General features: G+C 42.5%; 1 protein-coding gene across 1 annotated transcript in view; it reads left to right on the plus strand.

Annotated features, from left to right (window-relative positions):
* Positions 1 to 10,050, plus strand: part of GUCY2C (guanylate cyclase 2C) — a 77,014-nt gene extending 66,964 nt beyond the window's left edge. The window contains 5 exon segments of the mRNA XM_006192113.3: positions 1,935 to 2,109; positions 5,060 to 5,158; positions 6,597 to 6,691; positions 8,234 to 8,310; positions 9,398 to 10,050. Of these exon segments, the coding sequence (XP_006192175.2) occupies positions 1,935 to 2,109; positions 5,060 to 5,158; positions 6,597 to 6,691; positions 8,234 to 8,310; positions 9,398 to 9,572 (621 nt within the window). The 3' untranslated portion in view covers positions 9,573 to 10,050.
* Positions 10,051 to 13,803: the final 3,753 nt, after the last annotated feature.

The following is a 13,803-nucleotide window of genomic DNA, read 5'->3' on the forward strand; positions in this document are numbered from 1 at the left end:
TCTCTAGATTACTTGTAATATCTAATACAATGTGAATGCTATGTAGGTAGTTTCTGGGGTGTGGCAAGTTCAAGTTTTACTTTTTAGAACTTTCTGGAATTTTTTAAAAAATACTTTTGATTCAAAACACTAAACCTAAAATGACAGAAGTCAATTAGTTGCTATGTATACGCTCACTCTGGGACCCAAGCTAATGAAGGAACCTCAGTCTGGATACCATGTTACATGAAACCACATGTTGGGTCTGAAATATTCACTGGTCAAAGCAACTCACATGCTCTAATTTGTAGCCAGTAGGGCAGGGAGTGGAAGCAAATATTTGTAAATACTTTCTGCCACAGCCTTTCATGAATTTCCTCTTACAGAGTCACTTTTTTAATTGAAATTTTCTTTATGAAAGTAAGGCATGCATGCACTTTAAACAAGGCAATGTTATGAAAGATTTTTAGTGGTAAAAATAAGGCAAAAGCAAGATGCATATATTTTTGATTCATGGTTTGTTGAATCCACAATGCAGAACTCGCGGATACACAGGGCTGCCTATATGCAGGTCTTGTCCTGCGTAACTTAAGATTTAATGAATTAGTGGTGGAATATGAGCTAAAAGTGAAGGGAGGTGGAAGAACTAGACGGGTCAGAGGTCAAAATGGCCATGTGACTTTAAGAAACCATGTGACAGACAAAACGTGGGGAGGATGGTTTATTCTTCAGTTATCTTCAAACAATGGACAGTATTCAGGCCGATTACAAATAAAGCAGGGAAGACACCAGGGTTATGCTAAGTACAATAGGAATCTTTTGTGGTTGTAGTTGTTGGAATAACAAGCATGATTGGAAAAAGACTGAGGAAGAGCAAGGAGGCTTGTGTAAGTTCAGACCTGGATCTGTTACCTGACGAGGGTTCTGACCAGCTCCAGGCTGATAATGTCTGAGCCAGAACAGCAAAGGAGAATTGAATTCCCACATTTTCATGTTGGAAAAGCCACAGAGCATATGGAACAAGTGACTTCAGAATTAAAGCTCTTTATTTAAATCCCATTTTGCCTCACCTAATTGTGTAACCTCATAAAATGTAGTATTTGACTTCACCAAGTCTCAGTTTACGTACCTGTAAAATGGGATGATGACAATACCTAAGTCAGTGGATTACTGTGAAAATTACAAGATAAACAATATGCCTGAAGCACTACATCCTTAAGTTTAGAGGTCACTCATATAACAGTCTGTTATGATGGTATTACCTACAGGGAGGACTTCCTTTTAGGGTTAATCTTAGCCCAGTCCTCACCCCATGTAGATCAGAAAGCCATAAGAACAAGAGTTCTTGCTGAGTAGAAAATGATGATGCATTTTAGAGATACTCAGCAAGACGTTACCTGACCAACACGTATGAACTATGCATATGATTATGAAAATAAAATCAAAAGGGAAAACATTTATCGAAGAATAATGTTAATATAAATCTACCACCTATAACAAGAAAAGTGATTGGAATCATCATACTACAAGAATGTGTATTATGTCTTGGTGGAACCCACAATTATTGTTTGTCAAAAATGGTAAGTGCTAACAATGACTTTTCTGATAATTAGAGGCGTTCCAAAAATTAAGATAAAACCATTCAGATTATTTAAACATTGATAGAATTGTCAGCACAGTCAACACTGATAGAATTGTCATTGATTTATATTATTATGAAGTGCTTTCATTTGGTCAAAATCCATTTTGGTTGTTTTATCAACCATACAGGCTACAGAAATCCTGAAGAAATTAGCAAAGAACTAACCTTGAACTAATCCCAGAAGAAGTGTACAGGGCTGTGCTTATACTGAGTTCTCAAAAATGCTTGTATTCAATATGCAATTAACTGCTTCTGTTTAATTTCTCATGCCATTAGAAGGGGCAGATTCACTGATGAGAACCTACTTCCACAGGTGGAAACCATTGGTGATGCCTACATGGTGGCTAGTGGTTTGCCCAAGAGAAACGGTAACCGGCATGCAGTAGACATTGCCAAGATGGCCTTGGATATCCTCAGCTTCATGGGGACCTTCGAGCTGGAGCACCTTCCCGGCCTCCCGATATGGATTCGCATTGGAATTCACTCTGGTATGGAGTTGAGCATCTTAGCACACGGGAACCATACTAAATCAGAAGGGTTCAAGGATCTTCAAATGTGATCAGTTTTCACGTGAGGTTTACTCTCGAATCCATCTGCCAAATACGAGGTCCCATTACTCATCCTCACATAGCTAGACCTATAATTAGTCTCTAGACAGTTCTAGGAAACAGCAGTGATAACAGCACCCACGGAATGATAAACACAACCACAAACTAAAATACCGAGCCCCAGACTCCCTGTGTAAGTCACCATATTCACTATGTCATTTATCTCCTCGCCATCCCCTCCCTTCCCCCGACCGCAACTGCTGTACATTTTTCCACTAAAATATTACAGTATCTTAAATGGATTAGATTGTCTATAGGGGGAAAAATATCCAGTCGAATTCCTGTAATAAAAGGGCATTTCTGTTTCCCCAAACTCGTCAGTGGCACAGAAAGTACATGGATCACTTTGAAGACCACGAAAGTCGCCCAACCTTGAATGTATAGATTTGGAAGATGACTTACAAATATTATAGAAAAATACAGTTGGAGAGGAACTCAGAAGTCACCTAGATTAATCCTTGACAGAGCATAAATTATAGTTTCCAAGATAAATAATAATATAGAAGAATAATAGTAGAACAATCCCAGGATTCCTTGAAAATTCACTATTTCCAGAGTCAACTCACTCCATTATTGAATAGTTGTAATTACTGGACAGTCTGTCCCTGTGTTAAAATACAGCACATCTCCCTGTAATTCCTTGTCATTGCCCCTCATCCTGCCCTCCAAGCCTCACCGAAGACTCAGGGGATAGAAAGTCCAAGATCACCCCAGGCTTTGTGGCAAGGACCAGGCAGCTGCGTTCGCAAGAGTCATCCTGTATCCGCGGTGCCCAGCCCAGAGTCAGGTGGTAAATATTTACTGACTGAGTAATGAATCAGTGGGAGTCCCAGAGTGACAGTAAACGGAAGTTAAAACCAGCTGCCACGTCTTTGACAGCCAGGAACATAGCTGTGGCCTTTCTCATTGTGTCCACAACCAAATGCCACCGATGTCCCATATACACATAAGGGAACCTCTCTGTGGCCTGTTGCAAATTGTCAGGCCTGGAGGAATGGACAGCGGCAGGAGGGACTGAACCCAGCAGGGAGAATGGAGCTCTGGGTCCTGGTCCCGTCTCTTTAACCCCGTGATCTACTCAGTGCCTGAGTCACCGCCAGGGCCCAGGCACTGCCACATGGGGCTGGAATGAAGGTGGACAGTAGATACACATACCCAGAGTGGTTGAGTAAGAAATTAAAAGGTTTCAGTTAAATATTGATAGTTGAAAACAAGACGTAATAATATCGCAGGGATTTTCTGCCTCCAGGCCCTTCCCCAGCTCATCACTCCAGCTTTGAAGTGACAAGCCAGGGCACAGCCTGACTGTGTTTGGGGAGCTCAGAGATCTTCTCATCAAGTTGCCACTACTGCTTTTGTTTGTCTTTTTTTTATTTGTTTATTGTTTGTTTCTTTTGTATTTTTGCATCGAACCTGACAGGGAAGGGTTTGGCATTCAGTATTTTTTTTCGGTATTCATAAACAGTGAGCAACGCAATGTTTAAATTTTTTCAGTGTTCATAAACACAGAGTATCGGCAGGACAGATCTGTAAAGAAACTCATATAGATCAAAACCCAGTGAGCCAAGCAGAACTTCAGTCATCACCTCTGTCCACAACCTGATTTTGCAGTTTCTGAGTTAACCTTTAACTTCTAAAATTTTGACTCCTTGCATTCAGTCATTCCACATGAATAGCTGACTGAACAACCCTTCTCTCCTACCTGATACACTGGGCCTCGTCCTAACTTGGCTTTTCCTCCTCTTTCTGGAATGTCTTGTGCCACAGGCTCCCCCAGCCTGCTGCATTCACGTGGCACGTGAAATGCTCAGGGAAGCTGATGGCGAGTCCTTGTCTTCTGGGTCCTCCATCATCAGACCACCAACCCCAGAAATGCTACTCTGACTTAAATAAAAATAAAAGAAAACAAACTTGGGTCATTGAGCCTTCGAGTGTAGTGTGCCCTCCAGCTGTTCAGAGCTCAGGGCTGTGTGGCCACCTGAGCAGGCCAGCAGCGGGATAGTCTTCAGCCTTCCAGAGAGCCTTCTATTTACAGTAGTAAGGAGGCCATAGGAAAGAACACAATTTTGCCATTTGCAGCAACATAGATGGACTTGGAGGGCATTATACTAAGTGAAATAAGTCAGACGGAGAAAGACGAATACCTGTATGCGATCACTTAGATGTGGAATCTGAAAAATACAACAAACAAGAAGCAGACTTACAGAGAACAAACTAGTGGTTACCAATGGGGGGGTAGGCACAAACTTGGGTGTGATAGGCTCAAGGCTGTGTTACACAACATGGGGAAAACAACCAATATTTTGTAGTATCTGTAAGTGGAAAGTAACCTTTAAAAACTGTATAAAAATTTTAAAAATAATTAAAAATGCTCTTTTCCTCCAAGAAAAATTAAAAATTAAATGAAGTAAAATATTTGGGGGGGGTAATTAGGTTTTATTTATCTATTTCTGGAGGAGGTACTGGGGATTGAACCCTGAAGCTTGTGTATGCTAGGCACACACTCTACCACTATATAAAATAAAATTAAATATTAAGGAGGACTTTCCACCTTTGTGGCCTGGATCTCAGGATGCCTTCTTGCTTCATGCAAATGTTCTTTTCTGTGCTGGAGCAGAATACGTTCTGAAAGCATGATTTGAATAATGGTGCTTCCCCCAGTGAATACATTCATTTAAAGCAAAAAGTCACAGCTCACGTTTTATACCTTCAACTACTTCTCCATAAAACAAGACCCTCAGCATCGTGCCCCTGAGATGAGGCTTACTTACCCACCTTAACTTGACTCTGGTTTCTGTTGCCTCCACTTCGTGCTTTCTGTCCCTTTCAGGTCCCTGTGCTGCTGGAGTTGTGGGGATCAAGATGCCTCGTTATTGCCTGTTTGGAGATACAGTCAACACGGCCTCTAGGATGGAATCCACTGGCCTCCGTAAGAAGGGAGATTGCTTTCCTTAGAGGACAAAGATTTTGTCCTCCAGCACAGGGGATTGTGGGATAAAATGCGTAACAAGTACCAGTGAGATGCAGAATGACTCTTCCCATCGACTGGCCGTGGGCCCTTGTCAATCCAGTCCTTGCTACATATTGCCATTGACTGATAATTATTCTGTTCTTCCTTTTTGGCTCAGTTTTAGACTGTTCTCATTAGTTTTGGTCATTTGCAAGGCATTCAGGCACGATCTACCTGAAATAGTCATGACATTTCACGTAGATCCATGTCAGTTAAACAAATCTTCCATGGGTTAGACTCAGAGCATATCCTCTGGTCCATTTTCCTTTTCCTCTTTTATTTGGTTTTCCTGGGAATTGGTTTTAGTAAAGAAAAAGATAAGCATCTGTTATATGCAAACGCCTACAGCACATTTTGCCTGGTAAGGGAGAGGCTCTGTGTGCTCCACGTAGTAAACGCTCAATAAATGCTGATGACCGTGGTAGTGTTCGATATACACACGAGAGAGAAAGAAAGATGCATGTGGGGGAGGGGTTCCAAAACACAGGTGGTAGCGTGGTGTTTTGTCAGTCTGCTGACAACTGGATACTGGTCTGTACTAGAAAATCACAGTGTAAAGAAGATTGAGGTTGAGGCCAAGCCGACTTGGGTTAAAATCGCAACTATACAAATGCCTGTGTGTAGGCTCGGGGGGAAGTTAGCTCATCTTTCTAAGCGTCAGAAAGTTGAAGATATAAATTGAGGATGAGATGCCAGCCTTGCCGGAAGGGTTTCTGGAAGGAGTTGAGGTGGTGCGCGTTAAGCACTTAGCACTCCCGATCCGTGGTAGGCACACGACACGGGGCTGCCGTTAGTGTTGTTATGGTCTGTGGTACCCAGAGTGGGGAAGGTGGTGGCGCCATGAGCCTGTGGATGATACTGCCCTCACCACTTGTTTGTTGGAGGGATAGCAGTACCCCGGAAGAGTAAAATATGAGAAAACCAAGACTCTATAACCCTCTCCTGAATCTTCACCCTGCTGCCCACACTTAAGCTACTTATTGAAATTTTTACACTGAGATCCAAAATTGAATTCTAACTCTCAAGCTCAGCACTGTAGGCTAAATCCAAACCCGGGCCCGCGGGCTCCCACTCTGAGCTGGGATGAGAATCTGTGGGGCGTGACCAGGGGGCTCCATCACTCGGGACACTGAGAAACAGCACCAGACCCTCTCTTTTTCCATGTGTGACAGTCGTTCTTGTCTCACCGAAGGTATTTTTAAGTATTTTGTTGTTTTTTTTTTTTAACTACAATACGTAAGCTGTCAAGAGCACCTGTAATAAATGTTCCGGATCAAGGGGAAACAAATGGGGCCCTACAATAGCTTTCAAGACGGACGAGATTTCCATTTATTATGCATTTATTTTGCATTTCCAGCCTTGAGAATTCATGTGAGCAGCTCCACGATGGCCATCCTGAAGAGAACTGAGTGCCAGTTCCTGTATGAAGTGAGAGGAGAAACATATTTGAAGGTGAGTCCACAGAGACAGAACTCAGAAAAAGCTGTCACCAACCCCCGGGGACACCTCCTTTAAGACTGGACATCCAATGGTCAGTCATGCCAAAGAGCGTGAAAATGCAGAATCCTCTTCTGTTCTCCCTGCAGTGATCACCCACCATCCCCTGCAGGAGACGCCACCACTGAAGACTATCAGCTCAGAACTTTCCTTTCCTCCAAAGACCCCCTTTTGATATTTTGAGCTATGGCCCATATGTTACAAAATGCTATCACAATTTCTTCTGCCTGTATCCAAGTTTGTCCCCAGTTCCTCCACTCCCAGGAGCTACAGTCTGGTGCAGGACTTAAATCAAAGCCCTTAACTCCCCACTTACATCCTTGCTCTCACTGCAAGACGCTGCTGTTCTCTGAGGCCACCTCTCTCCTCTTGCTGCTCTGTTCCGAGGCTCTGGACCAGTGAAGCTCAGGGTGTGGCACCCAATTCTGACTTAGCAGTATCTAGGCACCTGTTAAAATGCAGGTGCCCGCCTCTCCACCAGGCCTGCTGAGCTGGACTCTTCTTGGGTGTAGCTCAGGAATCTGAATTTTAAACGCAGATTCTAAGTGGCTGTGGTGCTCAGGGAGGTGTGAGAATCCCTGCTCCAGACACACAGTTAGAGCAGCTGCCTGCCAGAGCCACCAGATGTCTCCAGGTGGCCCTCGGGCTGCTTTGTGAAGCCGATCACAGTTTGTCTGAAGCCAGCTACCCACTGTGACACTTCCCTGCACCAGCCATGGTGCTCCTGGCCTTTACACCCTGGTTGCAACTTGGAAAAGCCTCCTCCTACGCAGTTGTGTCCAAACGTCACACTCGCCTTTTTAATTCTCCATAAAAATTTTCTGCAGTGTTCCCCCCAAAATAGAAGCGGTTGATGGATTATTACAGCTCAAACACAGCCCCAAACCACTATTTTTTTAAATGAGTGATTTTTACATATGTAACCTTCAAGTCTCCTTTTCAAATACAAGCTCTAGCAAAAACAATTTCTTGTGTTTCCATTTATTTTATAGCTTCCAGGTGGACCTAGCAAATGTCACTTAGTGAGTATTTATGACACATGTGATGCACATGTGTTTATAATTTACACACTTAAGGTAGGGAAACTGTGGCAAAAGTTTTGTGGCAAAGTGGGCTAGAGTAAAATGTGGACCAGAGAAACCAGTTGGATTTGTTGGCATAGCAGGATTGTAGAGGAATCTTCTTCCTTCTTCACTTAGAGTTATTGTGCTGTTGCTATGGTGATATTTTGAAATGCCTTTTGGGGAAAAAAAAATCCTACTTTGAAAAAAAAACATATCTGGTGAATGAGAGACTTATCTTTAAAAGGCACTTGAAATAAAGATGGGTCTAGAGATGATGGAAATCATATGAGGAAGAGGTGTGCCTCAAAGTAGGCACTGATGAGAAACTCCGATAGAGGTGCCGTGTCTCTTGGAAACAGAGACTTGTTGAATGCTGGGCTAGAACAGACTGTCTCGCTGGCCTCCGTGGTTCACGCCTTCCTTGTCTCACTAGGGAAGGGGAACCGAGACCACCTACTGGCTGACCGGCGTGAAGGACCAGGAGTACAGCCTGCCGACCCCTCCTACAGTGTAAGCTGCTGGCCGGGGCGCGGAGGGGCGGGGGCCTGGGCGTCTTGGCTTCGGAAGTCGCGCTGCATGCAGGCAGTTTAACCATTAGCACGTGCTTTGCCAGTGACAGTGATGTGCTGAATACAAGGCAGGAGACTACACACATGAAAAGGCTTCGGGACCTCCCTTCCCTGGCTGCTGGAATAATGGCTGTTTCGGGCTTGCTTAGGAGAGCAGAGGACAGTTTAGGGCTCGCCTCCTGCATGTCTGGTTGTGACAGGAGTAGAGCATGCTGGGGGCAAGAGGCACTCCCCATGTCCACCCCTGCCTGCAGCGCTCTGCTGAGCCACTTCATGAAAACAGGAACTCCCTCAGCTCCAGGACTGCGGTTCTGGGTCTTCACATGGAGTTTGTGTTCTCCCTGAGATGAGGAAGACAGGTTTCAGGTCGCGGTAACCGGTTTCAGTTCCCCTAAAGGTGACTCAGATGGTTGTCCAGTTGTACCTTGGCTACTGCAGTCAGTCATGTGGCTGTTGGTGTGGCTTTTGCTATGGGAGAGAAACCCTGCCTTATGGACACCTCGAAGCTGGACCCAGACAGATGGCAAGACAGTAGAGACGCCAAAATAACCCAGATCGTCCTGGGGCACAGGAGACCTGGCCCCTAACTGAGAGTGTCCCAGGTCCATTCTAAATTCTTCATATCCTCCATCCATTCTGAGTCTTCCCCACACGAGACTCACACTGCTCAGGTGTGAGGCCAGCAAGTTTTCAGGGTTTTCTGGCAGGGGCTTCTCTTCCCCTCCCTGCAGTGGTATGTGTCAACCTAACTGCTCCTCTGAATTCTAACTGCGTGTTGTTTTGCCTTGAAATGGAAATACAGTTTTCTGCTTGAAATACATCTTGCTTTTCCTACAACCACCCAGAGCAGGGATGACAGTTCTTTAAGTGCATCAAAGGCAAGGATCATTCTGTGTTTCTCTGGGCTTCCTGTGTTCAGCACAGAGTGTTCAACAAGGATTTGGTGAGCTGAGCTGATGGTTCTGGAGCTAAGGGATATTCTGTGGGAACTGCTGAGAAGTTCCGCTTTCCCTCCCCACCCTCTCCAGGGAGAATCAGCAGCGCTTGCAAGCCGAGTTTGCAGACATGATCGCCAGCTCTTTGCAGAAGAGACAGGCCTTGGGGATAAGGAACCGAAAAACAACCAGGGTGGCCAGCTACAAGAAAGGCACCCTGGAATACTTGCAGCTGAACACGACAGAGAAGGAGAGCACCCACTTTTAAACCTCGGTGAGGCCTGAGGACGCAGGAAAATTAACTCCAGCCGCACTTGGGCAGCGAGCTCAATGCCCCGAAGCCTGCGTTTCCCTGAGACCTCAGTGGAACAGAAGAAGACTCAGATGCAACCTCCTGAGCCTCGGCTGCCCCAGCTGGAATGTAGACTTGCTCCTGCAAATCTAGTGTGCGCTCTCAGTGCAATCATTACCTTTTACTCTGGAGCCAGTTGCTCCAGGGAGCTTCAGCCTGGGAAGGAAGAGGAATGAATGTACTATCTCAAAGCTGAGGAGATTTCATTCTTATTTCACTTATTTTGTTTTTGTTTTGTTTTGTTTACTGGCTCTTTTTCCTTCTGTATTCATAAGATTTTTTTTAATTGTCATAATTATATTTTCAGTACTTTATCTCCATTAAATTATATTTAACTCATAATTTTTGCAGAAAATGTGCTGTATATGAGGCAGGAATAAAAGTTCAAAGTTTACTGGGTCAATGGCTGCGTTTCCACCTGTTCTGCCCATTTTCCTGGGATGCATCAGCCATCGTCGTGTGCTCGCTGAGAAACTGACTAAATCCCCCTGCACTGGAGCAGGGCAAAGCTAGCATCATTGCTCAGGGGTATGGACTTTGATGTTCAGCATCACCTGTGTGCGTGTGGGGATTTTGTGTCTAGCCCTCTAACCATAGGAGCCGTCTCAGGTCTGCGATAAATTCCAGTCCTGTCTACCTGTAAAGACACAGTACTTCACACTCTGCAAATATCCCCCTCCCACATCCAGCAGCTGTCTCCTGCCCCCACTAAGGGCACCCTGGCATGACTCATTTGTTTGAAATCTCTGGGGAAATGCCAAAAATCAAGTTGAGGAGACTAGTATCAGCAGGGCAAGAACAAGCGTGTAGCACCCTGGCTCCAACCTTCAAAAACTAAAAAAACTGCCCCAACCACATTACTTCATTCCAGACCTCTGCCGCGAGCACTCCAGAGATTTAAGAAACAGGTTATGACTTCTCCATCACTTGGAAAAGCAGACAATCGAAAAGTAATAAATTATCTCCTGATTTATAGGTTGAACACTTCATGGGCAGCGAGAGTTCTTATTTGGAATCTGGAGGTTTCTAATCTGTCTGTGCCCCTGTGTCCAGCACATGGAGACTCGACGCACGAGATGAGGTTGTGACGTGGAAGTTCATGGTCACTCGTTCAGTAAACACATATTAAGCTTCTTTGATTCCAGGAACTGGGCTTAGGTTTCATGGTATAGCCACACAGCCTCTGCCGAGCTTTGATTCTTATAGGAGAGAGAGAAATGTAAAGAGATTAGTGGGTATGGGGACCAAGCAGCATTCTTGACAACAGGCAAACTTAGCAACTCTAAGACTGACCACAAAATCATTTTTAATGCTAAATAGGGCATTGATGTCAGTTGAAGATTCCAGTGTTTGTGTTCTGTTACAGAGTCTGCGTGGTTGCAAAACATGTCTTGACCTTTAAACAGATGTGTGGCCTCGGCTTGTCCACTTAACAATGTGGATATGTAGTACCAGTGATGGCAGCAACTAAGAAGGTACCGGGCAAATTCCTGCACTGCTCTTTTTTAGCTGTAATTTAATTAATGTGTCTAAGCCCCTAGTGTTTCATTAGTATACCATTAATCATAATATCCACTTCAAGGAGTTGTTACAATGATTTTTTAAATGAAATTTATCAAGTCTAGCACAGTGGCAGTCATATAGTAGGTTTTCAACAAATAACCTCTACCTTCAATATACATCCCCTCTATCTCTACTTGCTTAATTAATCAGAACTAAAAAATTTCAAATTCAGGGCTTCCTTGTACACTAAGCATACATAAGATGGTTTTTTTTAAACAATTGATTATAGAATGTTTCAAGTGTACACAACAAATAGAATAGCTAATGAATTTCCAGAGTAATCATCAGTTTCAAGAATTATCAATATTTTCCCAATCTTTTTTCATCGTTCACCAACTTTGTTTGTTTTTCCAGGTTATTTGAAAACAAATACCAGATATCATATGTTTCACCTGTAAATATCCCAATACATATCCCAATTTTTTTTTAATATTGGGAATTGAACCCAGGACCTCATACATGCTAAGCACAAACTCTACCACTGAGCTATTACCCTCTCCCCACTCAATACATCTTTTAAACACAGGATTGACAAAATGTTTCTGTAAAGGGCCAGACACTAAATAGTTTAAGCCTCGCGGGCCACACTCATCTCTGCTGTTGTAGCTTGAGAGCCACCATGGACAATACACAAGGAAGTGGGCAGAATGTGCTCCAATGAAAGCTTATTCTTATTTGTGGCTATAGTTTGCTTCCCCACACACTAGCAGATAAAGATTTTTTAAAACCTAACTGAAATACAATTATCATATCAAAAGAAATGAATATGACAAAATAGAAACAGACTCACACATACAGAGAACGAACTAGTGGTTACCAGTGGCTGGGAGGGGACACAAGATACAGGAAGGGGATTAAGAGGTATAAACCACCTGGTAGAAAATAAATAAGACCTAAGACACAAGGATGTAATGTACAGCACAGGGAATATAGCCAATATTTTATAATAACTTTAAGTGGAATGTAGTCTATAAAAGTATTGAATCACTGTGTTGTACACCTGAAACTAATATAGTATTGTAAATCAACTATACTTTAATATTTTAAAAAATACACAAAACCACAGAAACAAACCAAAAACTTGTTCAAGAGACACACATCACTAGTCACTACTAATTTGGACAGCATGACCTTAGAATGCCAGAAACTGGGGAACATTCTTTTTCAGGGAAAAGAAAGAAAATTATAGATCTAGTGAGAGAGAAAGAGAATCTATTCACACTCCCAAGAGACAATCAGATCCAGATAGGATATAGATGTTGAAATTATCTAACGGGGATACTAGGCAACTATAATTAACATGTCAAAAGCCGTGAAGGAAAGCATGAATGTTCAGATGGGCAATTAAGCATGGAGTTGGAAACAATGGGAAATAATTAAATGGAAATACTACGATAAGAAGTGTATTGACAGAGATGAAGAAGGCCTTTAGTGGCTGATTACTAGGCTCTACACAGCTGATGACAGAACCAATTTACCTGATGCACTAAAGAAAGTATACAAAGTAAAGAGAAAAAGAAATAAATAAGATAAAACAGAGCTACTAAGAACTGTGGGACAATATCAAATGGCCTCATGTATGTAAATAGAATTCCAGAAGACAGAGAGAGCAATGCAAAAGAACTATTTAAAAAAATAATGGCTGAGAATTTACCAAATGTAATGACAGACACCAAGTCGCATATCCAAGAATCTCAGAGAACACCAAGCAGGATAAATAGACAAGACCACATTTATATTCTGATGGCTGAAAAATGAAAGAAAGAAACCGAGAGACAGAGCCAGGAAGGGAGGAGGGGAAGAAAAGGAAGGAAGGAAGGAAGGAGAAAAGAAAAAAAGAAAGAAAAAAAATAAAAAGGCCACAGGGTGAGGATGAGAAGTGGTAAGGAGAACACTGCATACAGAGGAACAAAGATGAAAACTCACAGCCAGCTTCTGTTCTGAAATTATGTAGACTAAAAGACAAAGGAATGACATCTTTAAAGAACTGAAGGGAAAAAAGAATTCTATACCCAGCAAAAAAAAAATAATAATAATAAATTTCAAAAGTGATGAAAAAAGTACTTTCTCAAAAAAAAAAGTGAAAAATTATTGCCAGTTGATCTAGTCTGCAATAAATGTTAAATGAAGTTCTTCAGATAGAATGAATATGATACCAGATAATCTTGGATCTTCACAAAGAAATGAGGAATACTGGACATGTATAAAAGTAAAATGAAATGTTTTCCTATTTTTAGTTGTTTTAAAATTACTCTTGTGTTTATCTTCTTGTTTTCAGTTTCCCTTTGGATAGCACAGGTTTAGAAAATTGCAGCTTTGTTTCAGTTTGCTTTTTGACATTTCACTAGAAGAGGTATATAAATGCAGAAAGCGCATGTGAAAAGATGCTCAGCATCATTAGCCAACAGTGAAATGTAATCAAAGCCACAATGAGATAACGCTACACACTAATTAAAATGGCTAAAATTAGAAATTTGACAGTATCAAGTATGACGAAGATGCAGAGGAAATGGAATTCTCACACATTTTTGCTAGGAATGTGAAATGGTACAGGAACTTTAGTAAATAGCTTGGCAGGTTTTTT

The sequence above is a fragment of the Camelus ferus genome, chromosome 34 (genome assembly GCF_009834535.1).
Source record: "Camelus ferus isolate YT-003-E chromosome 34, BCGSAC_Cfer_1.0, whole genome shotgun sequence".
Classification (NCBI taxonomy): Eukaryota; Metazoa; Chordata; class Mammalia; order Artiodactyla; family Camelidae; genus Camelus; species Camelus ferus.